Genomic DNA, 18,580 nt, shown 5'->3' with positions numbered 1-18,580 from the left:
CTCCAAAAAAACACAAAAAAACAGTCAGTTAAAAGCAGCATGTTCCACCTCAGACTACTTGTGTTTGCAGTATTGAACATTCAGAGTGAGTGCAGGCAGCAGCCACTAGATGTCAGTACTGACGATGAGAAAAGAAAAGTTCCTTAAGTCTCTGCTGTGGACTCCATCCTGCTTTGCTCACTCTCTCTCTTTCGCTCACTCTCTCTCTCTCACTGACACCCAGATGTACAAACAGCTCCGTTCTCACCTCGTGCAGAATCTCCACCAAAAACCACCATAAAAAGCCCTGCATCAGAGATGAGCACCAGCAGACCCCAGTGAAGCGCCTCCACCTGCAGACCCCTGACCCCCACCTTCTCCCCGTCTGAATGATCCAGCTCTGCTCTCAAGCCTCAGCAGCATCAAAGCCACCACTTCTTCCTCTTCTTCTTTACACGCTCTTTATTCCAGTCAACTTCGGCAGCTGATAACACTCACAAGTCAGGAGGACAGTTTGTTTTTTCCTTTTTTTTTCTTTTTTTGAGGATCAAGGACGGGTTGTGACATGAGGAGAGACGGTCCACGAAGAGGCATGAAGACCACATGTGAGTGGGTTGCTGCTCTGCTGCTGCTCTCATTCATCTCTTTGGTGAGTTGTCCGCTTTGATTTGACCTTCTTCATGTCATTTCATATCTGGAAAGATTCTGGTGCATGCAGTAAATGTCCCTTGAAATTTACGTAGCAGACATTTGTGATGAGTGAGTTTTCAGTGGTGTTAAGGTGACAAAATTTGCAAATGTAAAAGCTTTTTTTTCCTTTTTTCCTACATCTTTGCTTGATTTTCAGAGTTTTAAATCATGTTTATTTTTCTAAATTCGTCTGCTGTGGTGTTTCTGAAAATAAACGCATCATCTCATTCATCAACTTCAACATGAATTAGCCAATGTCAGCTCTAACACAAGCTTCCCAAATCCAAATCTGCATCTTGACAAATCCATATATACATGCGAACACACACACAGTCCCACTGGATATTTCTCCCCTCAGCACTATCCATTCAATCCCTATCCTGCCTTTTTTCATTTTTCCACCCCCTTTCTCTTTTTTTTTTTTTTTTTTTTTTTTAAATACATAACACCTCAGTACGATCCGTGTTTGACAGAACAGCCTGAGCCCATTATGACAAACAGCAGCAGAATGCTCCTAACTCAGCCGCCTTGACAGTTTGTGACAACCCAATTCCTTTAATCCTCGTGGAGACAGTAACCCCTCAACCCCACCGATAAATCTGTCAACAAAGCAATCAAAGGTGAACAGGAACCACTCCTCTTTGCCAACAAAGATTTTATAAACTTAATCCTCACTAAACTTGACTGGCCTTAAAAAGCTCCCATGGTGTTATCTGTGTTTAATTTGCATAGTGATGGAAAGAAGTCAATTACTATTAATTATTCTCTACAACTTAATACCCATTATCGAATTGAATTCACCGTCTTGAAAACCATAAACTCAATTTCACAGCTGACTAAGCGCACTAATCATCTTACCCCCACCCTGTTTTTTTTTTTTCCAACTGGTTTGGGAGAACACAAGGATCCTTTGATTTCAAAAGCAATAACGTTAACTAAGACAGATTCCTGACCGACTGTCACTATAAACGTATATCATGAGGCATCTGAGTTATACGTACAATAGCATCTTGGTAGTTGGAGCTGATCTCGTAGCATTACTTGATGGCAGTGTGTTTTTTTCCAGTCAAGGCTGCCAAATTGCTTCGCTATGCTTTAATAGGATGATCATAATTGTTTCGTACTTGGTGCATCCTAAGCTTTTGCCTGCAGCTCCTTCAACAGATTGACAGACCCATGGGAACCTCACAAACTTATTTTGGCCGCCTTTGAACCAAGTCGTGTGTGAAATAATATGATTATGCATTTTTCCTCTGGGTAAGTTGGAAAACTGGTGGCTACGTCCCCCCCCCCCCACACACACACACACATCTTCTTCTTCTTCTTCCTCCTCTTTCGTCTTCAAACTGGCCCAGCTCTGATATCCTGCAGTCTGTCCACGTACAGTATTTATCCTCCTCAGAAGTCATGGTAATAATTGTGCCCTGGCCTCTCAAAGCAGCTCTGCAGCGATAGGACTCAGCTCCATCCACAGTTCGCCTGTGATGTCTTGACACAGTTTGTGATTTGTCATCATCTCTGACCCCCCTCAGGTAACACTTTGATATCACTGGAAGAGTATAGACCTAACTCTTAGTGGGCGTCAAATGCCCTTAGTTGATCTATCAACTTGACCACAGGGGGATCTCACAAGGCGAGACGAGTTAAATTCACTAGAAACGACTATGACAACTATCATATTCCAACTGCCTGCTCAGAAAATACACCAAAAGGCAATATTGGCACACTAAGGACTCTTAAACTACCTGTCCGTCTCAAGAAGAGTGTCTGAATATAGAGGTGACATTTCTAGACTGTCAGATTCTCTGTCTCTTCATATAAAACCATGAACTCTAGAGCTATGATTCACACATAGCCATGGAAAGTCATAAATTAGATTAAAATAAGCTATAGCTGGGGGTACAGCTGCAGGTCCCAGTGTCTGTCTCATATCTCAAATGTCACAGGTTTGATACCGCAAGAGCCACATGTCCTTGAGGCTAACTCTAACCCTTAAGAGCTCCCCTCTCTTTAAGCCTCTCTGGATAAGAGCATCGTTTTAATGCCCAAAATGTAAAAAAAAAAACAAAAAAAAAAAATCTGCTAAACTCCATTTGAAACATCTGCTGCATCCTATGGGCCGGTCTACTGAAATGGTACAACCAACCCATTTAAGTAAACTAATCTTAGATGTTTACTAAGGTCTTTCTATTATCTATTGAAAAAAAAAATAACAGTAAATGTAATTTTATAGCAGTCACCATATAGGGTACAATACAGTAAATCTTCTGTAAATTCAATAAAAAAAAAAAAAAAGGTTTTAAATGGCTGATGGACTTACTTTCTTCTTCACATAGCCAAACCTGGTATGAGTTCATTTCGGCTGATTGGAGTTATCTTCATGTTCAGAATTAAACCATTGTGCTTCTCCATGTCTACAGTTTGTTTGTTGACATTATGTTAATTTCCTTTTCAAAATTACAAAATTGTTGCTGGAGAGACTCATGACTCGTTAGAATGTGTACTGTTACTATAAAAATGAAGTAATCTAAAGTTAAGTGCAATATGTAGCATATGAGGTACTGTCTATACAATACATTTCTTTGTGTCATTTCCAATGTGTGAACAAATCCTAACATGTTTAAGAAATGGAAACCTTCCCCATCTTGTCTCATTTGTCTACTACTACTAAAAACAGCTTGCACAGTGATTTCTGTAATGACAACAGTATTTGAATTTTCAAAAACACGTAGAGGTGATGTACTCATACTAGCTACAGCCGGCTTAGAAATGGAGTTAACGTTAACAAACAACAGGCTCCAAGTGCAATCCAGACACCAACACAAACTTCATATAAAAATAGGCTAATGTTGCATATATATTTAATGTATATAAAGTAACCATTTAGTGTATTTATGACACCAGTCATACTTTTCTCTCTCATGTTCTATGCTGACTGGGTTGAGATTTTTTTTTTTCCAGTAGTGACAGTTTTCAATAAAGTAATCTGTTCTCAAAGGAGCCATTTGGTCCAGGGTTAGCTAACACAGTTTTGACTGCATTTTCTGAACTAAAAACCCAACATATTTGCTTCATTACATTCAAAATGTGTTTGATGGTGATAAAAACTCAAACGCTTACATGGAGTTTGTGTTGAGTCTGTGCTGTGCTGAGAACTGGCCATTTCCTGACATTAGCATTTCAAAGCTAATACCTGCTAGTGCACAATGCTGTGACTGTAGAGGAGCAGAAGAGGATCATGATTTTCACTTTTTTCATGATTTTTCTCTACATAGAGTACAAGACATGGTGCTACTTTTTAAAGGTATTCAGACATTTAAGTGTTAATATTTACAAAGAAAATGTAATTTATTTTTTTTACTGCACTTTTAAAAACTCAAAACAGATCTTTCTAAAAGAAATGGAAAATGTGCAAATAGAGGGTTAAATTTCAGGACAGGCATTGCATACTAAACACACCCAATAAATGATAATTTTATCTCTGAAATTTACTCCTATCTTCAGTAGATATTACATGCATTTCCATAAATATCAAGATTTGCATGTTTATATGTCTTCTAAATGCAGTTGTGGGGCAGCAGCAGTTTGCAAAATCTGAGTGGAGCGGCCAATATGCACAAAACCATGGATTATAGCTGAACTCTGAACAAAACAACCAATCAAGATAGTAAAGTGGCAGGCCCAATCTGCTATCAGGCTGCTCCCTGTGCTTTCCAACTCTTTTAAACTAGAACTGTCGCACTCACAAATCCTCCCCACACACAGCCGTCACAAGCGCTGCAGCATTCAGGTAAATGAAAACTGACACACACATTCATTCTTCCTCGCAGGGTTTTGTGTATAGCCAACCGCCGAGTCATCCGGCTTCTCCGGTGGTTTTATTAAAGGTGAAATGTGTTGGCTGTTTTGGGGGTCCGGCCCATAGAATCTCCTTGCGAGCTCCCGAGGGAAGCCGGGGGTGTTTATCTTCCTGTTTCAAAGAGCGGACGCCTGTGCCTTATCACAGCCTCGCCATGAGCAGATAGCATTTAGGTTTGTCCAACAGCCTACCTGCTGCATCTGGCAATCTGAGTCGTTTCCTAAAGGACTTCTGCATAGCGATGCTGTTTGTGTTATCTTGTCAAGGAATTCTGGCCTTTACATGAAGCCTGGGAATAATATTAACACACGAATAAATGGGGTTTACAGGATGGGGAACTCCTGCACAACACATACTAGGTCACAAAGTTAGGTAAACTCTGAGCCAAGGAATAAAAAACTGTGATAAAGTTGCCACAGATTATTTAGATTTACTTTAGTTTTGTTTGGCAATTCATTTCTACACACCAATTTTTTATAGAGTTTAATTTATCCTTACATTATCTATTGTGTTATCAGTTAGGCTGCTGCTTAACTCAAGATAATTTTTCCAAAATAATTTTTGAGAATGTTGAGTTTTGCTCAAAGATATGATTAATCTCAGTTGCACATCAGACTGAGTCTTCATTTACAAATATGTACTTTCCAGAATTTCTTCAAATTTAAGTCTGACATTTTTTTTTTAGCTTTTCCACACAATACTCTGAGGAGTTTCCTCTTTATTATTGCTGGACTTCCTTTAATCAGTATTAAGTTAAATATAGAGGACCATCTCTGTGAAGACACCCCTACATAATATTTACTCAAAAACATTTGAAAACGAGTCTAAACTGTGAAAAATGTGTTGTATCTCATATATTTCACTGTATTGAACCTCAGCTTTTAAACGTTAGATTCCATGTAAGGTGTAACCTTCCTTAATGTTATATTAACATTTAATTCTGCTTAAATATTTAGGGAATAAGGGAAGTATTTGTTTTCCAATAATATTGTCTTGTTATGCTGTATGTGCAAGTAAGTAAACTGAATCCAAACGGATAAAAGTAATTGGCAACTATTTATAATCTTCATTTAGTGATATTTGATTGGTTTACTGTTCGGGTTATTTATCAGTTGACATGACGGTAAATTAAATCGATATGATGGAAATGATGTCATATAACCTAAGAGTTAAAATAAAATTGATACGTTTATACATTATTTGACATTTTCTAGGCTGATTAGCTGATCAGTTATGAAAATATTGGCAGTTAAAACATAGACAAGAACTGGGTTATTCATGTAACAGTCACCTTTATTTACTTATATTTTCTGAGCTGCATCATTTTAACAAATAAATAATATATTTAGATATTCATCACCAAATAAACAGAGATACAAGACATTTAAAAATAGTATTTTGTGTTTTCCACAACTATTTATTTAATATATGCATTCAGTGTTATATCCTCAGTGCATGTTAATCAGTTACATACTAGGCTAAAATGGTTAAAATGGCTTTAATCACATTTAAATCACATAAAATCTACAGTTCTATTTGATCATGTCCTGTGTTTACTGAGTGTCCTTGAACTTATCATCCTCCTAGACCTGTAGTGTCTTTTGGAAAGTAAAGTAAATACTGAAACAATTTTTTCAGGAAGTGACAGTTGTTTTTTCTACAGTACCTCTGCTCTGCAAACTAAAGTAGGCTTTCAGTCTCTCCATACTTTGTTTTTGTTTTGTTTTTTTAAAGCAGTATCCTGCCTGTCACACACCTCAAGTTCCACCTTGTTACACAATCCTATTGAGAATGTATTCTCAGCCAAAAAAAAATGTTTTGTAACTGTCAGATATTTTAAAGTTGTTATCTGTAGAACATTTACTTATTAAATTTGTGTCTCAAAGATCTACAGCTGGCTAAGCTCTATTGTATTGGATTCAGTAACAGGGTGGAACAAGTGTTCAGTCCCGTTATTGAATGTAACAAGGTGGAAGCTCTCATAGAATTTATTAGACTACTAACAACAGGAGGGGAACAAGATTGTTGTTTTTCTTCTGCCCTTTCAATATTATTATTATTATAATCTTTTTTTTTTTTTTTTTGAGCTTGCACTCTGTCTCCCTATTCACACTGTATTTCACACCCATAACATTGACAGAATGATAAAAACATTAGAAAACAAATGATTTCTCCTATAGGCATGAAATCAAAATGTTACTGAATAACAGGAACCAATGAAATACAGTTGAATGATTATCTCTTAGTGCTTTTGCTTTATGAAAAGGTGTCATCTCTTGCAGTAAATATTAGCTTACAATATTGTTGCACAATTACTCATTATTTAAGAGTTTGGTAATCAATTTCCATTATCCACATTTGGAGGATAATTCATCATCAACAAAGCAGAAAGTCCAGTTGACTGATTTGTACCAACCATGGCCTAAAAGACTACAATCGCCTTGAGACCATTTTCAGGAAGTGACAAAAAAAAAAAAAAGAAAAACAAGTGTCATCCTGGCATTTAATCAAATATGTTTCTACAGTCAATTTCTTTAAAATTTATCTGCCATTATCATAAAAGTTCTGTTTTTCTATAAAACAATAACTCTATGGCTAATTTGGCTTAACAGTGTCCACCCTGTTAGATTACTGACCCAAATTCTTTTTATTGGAATTAAAACAGGGTGGAAGATGTGTCATAAAAATGTAAATGTTCATTCATTTATTCATTTCGGTGTATTCCATCACCTTTTACACTAAATATAAAATGTGTATTGTTATGCATTCCTCAATTTTCAAGCATCTGTTAATTGATTTCCATATCGTAGCGTGAGAGGATAATCCGATATTTAAGGAAAGCCCTGCTTATTGATTTGCAACACTACCATGGCCCAACAGACTAATTCTTCCAAAGATAAGTACTGCTCCAAACTGTGACAAATTCCTCATATCTCCCCATACCAATCAAATGCCTAAAACTGTAAATGAACTGCATTTAGATTTCTAAAACACAGAAACATTTGTCATCTTAATTGGCTGTGAAGAACAAGTTGATCCAAAATGTGTAATTTAATTCACAAAGAAATATCCTTAAATAGTAAATAATGATATTTTTGTAGCTTTGAAAAGGAGAAAACACCCTTTTTGATATCTCAGAGCTATCAGCTAGTATTTGATAAAAGCCATTATTGCCGAAGTAAAACCCAAAGCTGTCCGAGTGTGACTGTTGACCTTTATGCTGCTGTGTTTGTTCCCCCCTCCCCCCGTCCTTTATCCAGTTAGAGTTTTGTCTTTTCTCTCTGCAGTATCTCTTCCATTCACATCCTAACACTCCCACTGTCTTTGTGCCTCTCTTGCATGTTTGAAGCTGGTAAGGAGGTAAATCTTGGCCCCCGTGAGTGTCGGTGCAGTCAGCTGGGGTTGTTCTGGATATAAACGTTGCTTTAGTCAGGACTGTCTCTGATCTGCCTAATCTCCCTGGGCTGGATTACAGGTTGGGCTCTAATCCGTGAAGTGGGGTCTCTCTGTGAATGTGCCTCCGAGTGTTCTAATCCAGAGACTGTCAGGTGCTTTAGATGAAAGCTAATTGCATGTCACAGTTTGGGGACCATACAGAATGACACTGACAACACAGCAAGGGACCACAACAAGGAATTAGGTCTGTCCATGACCAGCCATGCACTTCACATGCACGATGTAATTTATACTTTGATGATCTTGCCTACCCTTCAATAAAAGATTTCACTGCTTTAAAAAAAAGTGACTCCTACTCTCATAAAATAATTAGATTTTTAAAGTATATCTAGTGTTTCTAAAACCAGAATGCAGCAGTTTCCAGATCAGCACTGATTAGGTTTCAGGAATCGGTAGTGCCCCAAAACCAATTTTATAATAAGTCTGCTGCACTGTATAAATGAAGCTTCATTTAATCATTATCGACTTGAATGAGAAGAAATTATGGACAATAGATGGTCTATACATCTGTAAATACAGTTAAAGATAATGTCTTTTGTTTTCCTACTTTGGAATTACAACATTCAAACTAATTATCAGCAAATATATAGAACATATTTCTAAATATTTTACTTATTTTGTAAATATATAGTGCTAATGAAATACAAGTTTATCTAGATATTCTTAAGTAGACCTACAATAATTAATCAATTAATTGACTTAAACCGATTTTTTTTTTTTTTTTTTTTAAGAGATTTGATTAAAAAAGCTAGGAAGAGACGAGGACAAAAAGGCAAAAAAAAATGTCTATATGTTCACTTTTATTCATTGGAACCATCACTTACTCCTTTAAACTTTTAAGCTTTCACACAAACAAAAATATTTGTCTATTTTTTTCAGTTATATGTTCGTTCCAGTTTAAGTTGTTAGTAAGTTGGATACATATGTGTTGAAGACTGCAGTGCACAAATTGTTTGTAGATGTCAATAGACTTGTCTGTTGTTTATATCTATAGATATTTATATTTTATGTACATATTTATACTGTTATTATTGTTGTTATTTCTATATATCGTTTTCTTTAAAACTTTTTGTGGTTGTTTCAGCTGGTTCTGGAATAAAGGACAAGTTGTTTGTCATTTTCAGGCATGTCTGTTTCACATTTTTACTATTTTTCTCATCCTATTCAAATAATCATTTAATTGATTGAAAGAAAATAATCTATAGATTTATCACTTACAAAAATAATCAATAGCTGCAGCTCTGTTCTGAGGTAAATAAACAAAAATTCCCAGATTCTTTAATTACATTGAACTTTGTGCAATTTAATCTCAGGCTCTTATTGTACTAGAAAACTACTGTTAGATCATCTTTGCTAGTGAGCTACAAAGGGAAAAAAATGCAATCACTTTCACCATTGATAAAAATTTAATAGCTAATTAGCATCTGATCAGTCACATGTATCACAATGAGCCAATGGCATCAGTTCTCTGATCTTTACTAATGTCTTCCTAATGTTTCTGGCAATCTTGTGATTGAGCAGAGCAGATTTCTCATCTGTGAACACAGAAATTCTTCATTACCTTAATGAGTTTGATGGTTTTGGTCATGTGTGTTCATGACATAACAGTTTGAGGCGTTACAAAAGGCAACTCTACAGTCTGCCTGAAAACAATCATTTGCTAATTTCAGATTTTATCAAGTATCATAATATCATATCATCATTTTGTAGTCTATAGATAAAATGTGAAAGATCTTCAGCATGGGTGACTGATTAATTTGAAACCAACAGTTTTCATAAAATGAGAAGTTATTGAGGGATTTGAGCCCATAGGACTCAAAGACTGCAATCTCCCAGTTTTAGTTAGATCATCTCTGTAACTAGCTAATATTAGCTGCTGTTGGCTCAGTCAATAGTCATTCCCCATTTTCTTTATACAAGCAGTAAAACCAAAGATGATAATATTATATTCAAATCCTCTGAAATTTCTGTAAACTGCTGGTGCATTTGTGCATTTTCACACATGTGGAATAAATGGGGTTTATAGCACAGATCAGGCCGTGATAGGTACATTGAATTAGGAATAAGAGGCCAATCATTCAAAGTCTTTACTTAAGTCAGGGGTCAGCAACCCTGGTCCTAGAGAGCCACTATCCTGCATGTTTTAAATGTATCCCTCTTCCAACACACCTGATTCAAGTGATAAGCCTATCATCAAGCTCTGCGGAAGCCTGATAACGACTGTCAGGAGTGCTGGAAGAGGGAAACATCTAAAACATGCAGGATAGTGGCTCTCTAGGACCAGGGTTGCTGACCCCTGACTTAGGTCAACACTGCACAGAATAACTGTTTTTGTGTTATTTATTTTCCAGTAATTATCTAACCAAATCATAAGAGATGCAACCTCTACAAAAATAAGGCTACAGGTAGTGTTTGCTTAATTTCCTTAGCAATATACGTATGCTTTAATTTGTGCCATTATTAGTTTCATCACAAACACAAAAAAAGTCAAATTGTCTAATAAACTATCCTTGAATCCAAGAATGAAAAAAATGACCTATATTCACTATGATTCAGTTTAAAGCTTGCCTTCTTTTCCAAAAAACATATCTTTCAGAAAAGTGATCTCTAGTTTAATAAAAATATTTAGAACAAAAGCAGGCAGAAACAATTAGTTTCATAATTACTCCTCCATGTAAATGATGTATCATTTGATCATTAGAGACTAAACTCTTAATGTTACATAGAAATTATGAAAATAAATGTGTTTTATGATATTTATGTCATTAAGTGTCCAAACTGTATAGAGACGAAATATGATAATTATGTGTGTACATTTTACCAAATCATACTTAACAAATTGAAAAAATCTGAAGTTAACCATCTGAAATTGTTCTCTACTTTTGTAGCAACTTGCTTTTAAATTAGGATCAGCAGTGCTCTGTTCAGTTCTGCTGCTGAATAATTTTTTAAAAAATATGCTTCCTTTTGTGCCATTACAATTTTTATTATGAGCATTACCAAATGAAACATGCACTATCTTTAAATCCAAGTATGAAGGCTGACCTATAATGTCACCATAATTCATTGTAAGCAAGACAGTCTATAAGATATTGAGTATTTCATTGAGCTTTTATATCCTAAGGAGCTTTATGTTAGACTATAATAGTGCCAATAAATACAGAGCAGGAAGCCTCTCTCCTGCACACATCCGACTTTATCTTTTTATAATAAATCAACAGCAAACCAAAATGACAGACTTTTGTGTTGAGCAATGGGAGAAAAGAAGCTGTTCATTCATATACTGTAGTTCATATACCTCATTCATACACAGAAACTACCTGATGGCTCAAACTCTGGACTGATAGAAATAGAAATCAAACATTCTGTAAAGGAGCTCCTGAACTTTCATCTTGTTCTTTATAAAGACAACTGCAAAGATATGTGACGCAGCTGAATGGCAGAAGTCTTAAAATTTAGGCTTTAAACCTTGTTTTATTTTGTATTTTAAATACAGAGGCAATCCCTTTCCAAAAATAAGACATTACACTTAACGATATGCGTATCATAATTGTGATTTCTAAACTTCTGTGTGGAGGCTGTTACACATGTTAGTCAGCCCCCATGTCTGAAAACAACCACAAACTCCTAATAAATGTCACATTTTTACAGCTAAGAGAAATGGCTCAAATTATTTTATTTTGGGGTCACTTGAATTAAAACCTGCTGAAAGAGGATTATGGAATTCTTGCCCAAACACACCAAAAACTATCAAGTGCTGCAGCTTTAATGTAATAATAAGCATGAACTAACAATTTATGATAAACGAATGTGTCTAATAATCACTGCCTCATTTTACTCATGTAACAACAGCCTTAATTTACACATTAAACTTCATTAAGATGTGATTGACATGAGCACAATTAATTCAATATTACATATTAATTAGCCTAACTTTTAATGTCCTTTCCCAGTTATTCCTGACAAATTGTGCTTATAGAAATGAGAGACATGAAGTCACAGTGACCTTGACCTTTTACCACTGATCTAAGGGAGTATTTGTGGCAAATTTGATGAAATGCTGTTTTTTTGTTTGTTTGTTTTAATTAGCTTCAATTGTATTTTATAACAAGTCTTGATGACCATGTGAAAATGCCACCTGCAAAAAACAAAAAGGTAAAGATGATAATGATGTTAATTGGTAGATCTGTCATGTCTCAGGTGAGGTAGATGATAACTAAATGTTTGTTAGCTTGGTAATGATATTTAATGTGAATAATGTATAATTGATATGTGTGTTAACATGATCACATTAGTAAATGATTACTAAACACAGTTAATTGTCACCTAATGCCTATTACTTAACTAATGTTAATTAATGTGGTATTGTAAAGTGTTAGCGTAGAGGCAGATACATCAGCTACTTGACACCAAAGACTCCATAACACCACTGCCAGTGTGTTCACAGCAGCTCGTTCATCACAGTCCTCTTCAAAACAACTGGAGGCCATCTTTTCAAACTCCTCTACTCTAAAGTCAAGTGCATAAAATGACGATTCAGATCACAACTGCCGCAACAGTTTGCTCACACAGACTGACCTGGACTTCAGTTCTACAATGTCACTGTAGATGTCAATGTGAACTTTGTGAATGAGAAAAGACCTCATTTTCAAAGTATTGATCGCGGGGTGAAGGTACAAAATGTAAACACTTCAACCAGATACATGTGCTGTCGCGTTCCTCAGCTGAGGCTTTGGACATCACTGTCACTGGCCTGTTGGGGGGGGGGGGATCTTTGTTCTCTCATCTGTGTGATTGTTAGAGGAGAGGGACAGAATGAATCATCAATCATCCATTCAGGGCACATTCAGCAGGTAATAGTCTGCTGTTGCATCACGTCTGCACCAAAGAAGCGCTTCATTCATCTCCATGTTTGGCAGAAATACCCTTAATCTTGATTAGGACGCCCCACACAAGATTTTTCACTGGTTACAGCATTAACACAGATGGTTACAAATAACGATGTGCTTACTTATAGATTAAGCCATTCTCTATGTGTTCAAGTGTATTCAATACCCATGAAGGGAAATTCTATTTGAAGCAATCTGTCTCTTGATTTGTTTGTACAATCGCTACTGTACTTCTCACTTAAGATGATCTTTAAAATGTATCAGCAACTATTGAACATACCAAATATTTTGGAAGGTTGTAACTTATCTCTTTCCACACCCTTTATTAGTTACATTTTCACATTTTATTCAATAATAACCTGAGCAAGGTGATTCTGGTGCTGCTCCACATGTGAATACAGAGCAGTTATAGCAATTATATAATGGCTAGTGTAAGCTTGTGGTTTTTATAGTGGCTCTACAGCTGTTTTCCTAATTCCTTTATATTCAAAGTTCTTAATATGAGCATTTTCTTGCTCAAGGTGCAATGGGCTTCACGTGTAATTTTCAAAATGCTTCATCTGAACAACCACATCCAATCAATTTAAGACATGTCAAAACTGTAGATGTTTTAAGGCCCTCAGACTTCAAGACAGCCATATCTCAGCTGTGGGTTGGTGGTTAATTGAAAAAGACAATTTAGACAATTTACCATTTAACATATGCACTTCTATTCAACATGAAACTGTGATGTAGTAATGAATTTGAAGCCCAATACAAGTGCAGTTGCAAGACACATTCAATAAAACTGAGCACTTTTGGAAAAATATAAATGGTTACGTTTGATAGAGATGACAGAATGACTGTTCTTAATCTTTGCATAATTCTTCTTTTAAAAGAACTCAAAAATTGTCCAGGGATATTTCTGGCAGTCTTTTAATATTCTATTTAAAAACAATACAAAATTTAAAGCTATACAAAAACTAAAGTAATGGGAATCTCCAATGAACTACGGCGATATTGAAGAAACACACACGAAAACCAAAACAAAACCTCTAACTCACCAAAATGTGTGAAGCGTGGTGGTTTCAGAAACATCAGGAATAAACAGGTAGACAAACAAGAACTGCAAATTCAATCTTCCAGATCCCTCGATTACTAGCAGACTACAATTAATGACAGATTATTTGACGAATCAAGTGGACAATGGATGCTGTGTGAAAGCTTTTTGAGTATGATTTCTTGAGTTATGGTAAAAAATGTGTTTTGTGAGGTCACAGAAACTTGACCTTTAGCTGCTAAATTGACTTCCATCAGTGAGTCCATGTGAATTTGATGAAAGGCATTTCATTTACAACAAGTGGTGCCAGGCACAACAAACCCTCCCCCTCGCACATATTGTAGCTTATTTTGGCATGGATCCAGATGTATTCATGTCTATGCATGTGGTGATGTCAGCATATCAGTTGCCACTAAATATGTGCCAAGTTTGAAGTAAATTGAAACAAAATTGATGTATTTATAGACATTTGAAATTTTGCCTATTATAAGTAAGTGGGAGAAGAAACAAAATTTTTAAAATTAATTTTTAAAAAAATTGTTTGTAATTTGAATTTGACCTCCTACTTTTCCCAAAATGTAACCACATGTATTCTGGGTCATTGGTGATCTATAAACCCAGTTTGGTATGAATTCAACCAATAGTTTTCCAGCTACAGACATTTGAAATATCCCCATGTATAAGTAAATGGGGAAAAAACTGAATTTAAAATTTCATTAAAAATGTTAACTTTGACCTACTGTTCCATGTAATCAGATCTATTCTGGGTCACTGGCAATCTATAAACCCAAGTTGGTATGAATTGAAGCAATAGTTTTGCTGCTAAGAGTGTTAACAACCAAAGAAACAAACAAACCGAACCAAAAACAATACCCCTTGCCTCCCCTTTGGTGGGCAGGGTAATAAAAATGACAGATATGTGGTCACAATGAGTGTGACCTTTGGCCACCAATATCTTTTCAGAAAATTCATTCTTACAAGTAGAGCTGAAACAATTAAAAAAAACTATTCGATTACAATTTTCCTGAATCAAAACTTAGTTTCCTTAATTTCGCTGCCACTAAACATTGGTTCTACTGTTGTGTTTCACATGGACACTTATTGTGACATGCACGACGCCAGGAGCAACACAATCAACATTGAGTGTAGCTCAGAAGAGACAAGGATAAAAAGGCAGAAAATGTCTATATGCTCACTTTTCCCATTAGAACCATCACTTACTCCTTTGAAATTTTAAGCTTTAACACAAACAGTACAAATACCTGTCTTTATTTTTTTTTAAGTTGTATGTTAGTTCCATCTTAAGTTGTTAGTGAGTTGGATACAAATTGCCACGATCACCTTTCAAATGTAATGGGAATAACCAACAGAGAAACCTTTTCATATGTGCATCTAAAAAGTAGTCTTGGTGTCTTTTAAACCACGTATAATAAAGTGCAACTTCCATGTTCCATTGTTACAAGACAGACTCCTGTAAATTATCCTGTGTTAATTTGTTTAATTGAATGCATCATGAAAAATGACACCTCCCCCCAATTACCACCAAAATTTTTTTTATCATTTGTTCCTTGTGCCAGTATCAACATTTCCTGAAAATTTCATCAAAATCCATCCATAACTTTTTGACTTATCTTGCTACCAGACAGAAAGGCAGACAGACAACCCCCAATGAAAACCTAACCTCCACCTTCCTTGGCGGAGGTTCCTGTGCCAAGATCAGGGACTTCACCATTAGAGAATATGCAGTGACAGGCAGAGAATTTTAGTTCTCAGTCAGGGGTATGTGCTCTACAGAGTGCCTTGGAAAACCGTAATTAATGTTCATCTTCTTTGACTTTCCAGGTTATCAGTGCTGACTTACCTGCTCCAGGAAGTTCAGACTTGAGAGAGAGCCCAAAATCCAAAGTAAAGACTTACTGGACTGAGAGCAGCAAGGCCTTCTCCATCAGCCGTCTGCTCTCCCAGAGCCTCTACAAGGAGAATTTCACTTCTCTTGACCTCAACTACGATGATGCTGACTCCTACTCCAAACAGGAGCAGTGGAACTGGCTTTACAACAGCTCAAATCCCCGCGACCCCCGATCCAGGACAAAGAGGAGGCCTATTGTGAAGACAGGCAAGTTCAAGAAGATGTTTGGTTGGGGTGACTTTCACTCCAACATCAAGACAGTGAAGCTGAACCTGCTCATAACAGGGAAGATTGTGGATCATGGCAATGGAACATTCAGTGTCTACTTTCGTCACAACTCGACCGGACAAGGCAACGTGTCCGTGGGGCTAGTCCCTCCAACCAAAGCTGTGGAGTTCCAGGTCCACCAGCAGTACCACCACCACAACCAGCAGCAGCAGACAGCTCTGGAGACCAAAGACACCAAGCTATTCAACTGCAGGGTGGAGTATGAGAAGGTAGAGAAGGGCACCAGGAACTCGCTGTGCGCCCATGACCCATCCCAAAGCTGCCCCCAGGAGCAGACCCAGAGCCATGTGTCCTGGCTGTGCTCCAAACCCTTCAAAGTTATCTGCATCTTCATCACCTTCTACAGCACCGACTACAAGCTGGTGCAGAAGGTGTGTCCGGACTACAACTACCACAGCGATACCCCGTACCTGCCCACTGGGTGATCACCTGACCAGAGGAGGACAAAAAAGAAAAAAGGGGGGAAAAAAAGAAGCGGAGACAGGCCTTTGAGTCCTGAAGCAATGTCAGATTATTAGAAGAAAAATGGAGAGGGGACACTTGAAACTTGAGATGCTTTAACAGGCATCATTACAACTAACATATCCTTGTTGCGAGACTCATATTGCTCCAATGAACAGACCTTACCCTGAGGTCATTATGAGAGCATTTAGGGAAGCATTTATAGGTTTGCAACACTAATATTATATGCATAGCTGCTTACACTGAAAGCAAATTCCCAAGCCAACCATCAAAATATGCTGATTGTATTTATGTAAATATTGTGGATTCCACAAAAAGACCAGAAAACAATTTTATTAATGTTTCCTCCTGCTAATTTAGTTGTTTATGTTGATAGTGTATTTCCATCTCAATCACGCTTTCTGTCTGTTCCAATCTGACTCTGGTAATCATGGCAAACACGTAAATGTCAATGCAAATAAGAAAAATCTGTCAGTACGCATTAGAGGGCATAATGGATTAAGCAGACGTATTTGAATGATGTTGTTTTCTGCAGTGTGATTGTTCGAGTGAATATACCTCTCTGATATTGTTGTTGGAATTTTTCGTCCATGTCCATTGCATGAACCATATGTGATAAACTACTGAATAACGTCCATTTATATTTTCATGTTATTGCAGCTGTCAGAAGTAATCTATATCAATTGTTGCAGGAGAAGAAAAAAGACTTCTATTTTAAATCTGTGTTATATGTTAACAGTTTTAAGGCCACAGATGGCGTTCATCAGTTGAGGATTACATCGGATCAAACAAATTAATGTCACAATAAACATTATAAATAAAGCTGGAAGAAAACATACAAAATGAGAGATACAGAGGATCTTTTTCTGCTTCAAGACGACAAAGATAACTGTACTTCTCAAAGTCCAATCCCCCTTGGCAACTGCAGCTACACTTCAACAAGCTTTCGCACCTGGCATGTTGATCTGTGACATTTTCAGTAATATCCGTAAAAAATAAATTCCAATGAAAATAGTTGCAAATTTTCTGGAATAATAGCTCCGACATATCAGATTGAAGTCAACCTAGTAGAAAGAGGCCAAATATTCTTTAACTGTCAAACAAGAATGTAAATGTAGCCACTGAAAGGCCATAAAGGAGCTAAATTTATGCAAGCAACAACAGTTAAAATAAAACAAAACAAAAAAATGACAGACTTCACGTGGTTAAATTGAGATTTTGTGCAAATGGAACCACTATACAGACTGTTGTTTTTCTTGTTACTGCTTAAATCTCACCTAATATTAGCTGGAATATCTCACTGAAACAAAGTTAGACAGACTGTCTTAATATAAGTTTACTTTCAACTTCCTTTTTCGCAGTACAATAGGGTTACTCTGATCACTGGGAACTGTAGAGCATTACTAGATTGCAATCTATTGAAGAGTTGGGTACCTAGCAACGGTTAGCAGTCACTGTCAGTTGCCATCTGTCATTTGTAGTCAGGTGAATACTTAACACATTATACATACTTCTAGGATGACAAAGACAAATGCCCATATAGAGAGAAGCTATAAAAGGAAGCAAGGGACTGATATATCACAGAATTGAAGATAATAACATTGATCCTTACAAATTAGGAGATGTAGAATGGTCAGAAGACAAGTGTTCCACCCATTACAACCAATGATGTTGGTTACTATCTAGGGTTTCACTTCTGTTCATACACCTGTCAGCAACTGAGGAACTTCAAAATTTGTGGGATCAGGATCTTCAGATCTACAGGCAAATGCCAACTACAGATTCATCTGGACAAGGGACAGATAGTTCACTAAATGCTGATCAACTTCAAACCCAGCGACAACTAAGTATGCACCATTAGTGTCGTTTGTTTTTTTTAAACAGAACTTTGCAAGTTGAGACAGTTGCATACTGGAAGTAACAGGATTTTGCTACTCCATAGCTCTGAGGTTAGACACTAATGTTAGCTAGCTTAGCACACAAGTTAACATATTAAACTAGAAAAGCAC

The 18,580-nt window shown here is 36.6% G+C and overlaps 1 protein-coding gene across 1 annotated transcript; it reads left to right on the top strand.

Annotated features, from left to right (window-relative positions):
- The first annotated feature begins 45 nt into the window (after positions 1-45).
- LOC115435102 (neurexophilin-1) lies at positions 46-17,684 on the top strand. Its single transcript, XM_030157300.1, has 2 exons — positions 46-628; positions 15,755-17,684. The coding sequence occupies exons 1-2, from the start codon at positions 545-547 to the stop codon at positions 16,532-16,534; spliced, it is 864 nt and encodes a 287-aa protein (XP_030013160.1). The 5' UTR covers positions 46-544; the 3' UTR covers positions 16,535-17,684.
- Positions 17,685-18,580: the final 896 nt, after the last annotated feature.

This window comes from Sphaeramia orbicularis, chromosome 16, assembly GCF_902148855.1.
Source record: "Sphaeramia orbicularis chromosome 16, fSphaOr1.1, whole genome shotgun sequence".
NCBI classification, from domain to species: domain Eukaryota; kingdom Metazoa; phylum Chordata; class Actinopteri; order Kurtiformes; family Apogonidae; genus Sphaeramia; species Sphaeramia orbicularis.
Note: the sequence above shows the minus strand (reverse complement) of the source record. Positions and strands in the feature narration are given on the sequence as shown.

What these genes read in the sequence shown, in the direction of transcription:
- LOC115435102 (XM_030157300.1), top strand. Translation starts at nt 545, where the DNA reads ATGAGGAGAGACGGTCCACGAAGAGGCATGAAGACCACATGTGAGTGG. An exon ending in TGCTCTCATTCATCTCTTTG is followed by an intron (nt 629 to 15,754) that starts GTGAGTTGTCCG and finishes TTGACTTTCCAG; the next exon opens with GTTATCAGTGCTGACTTACC.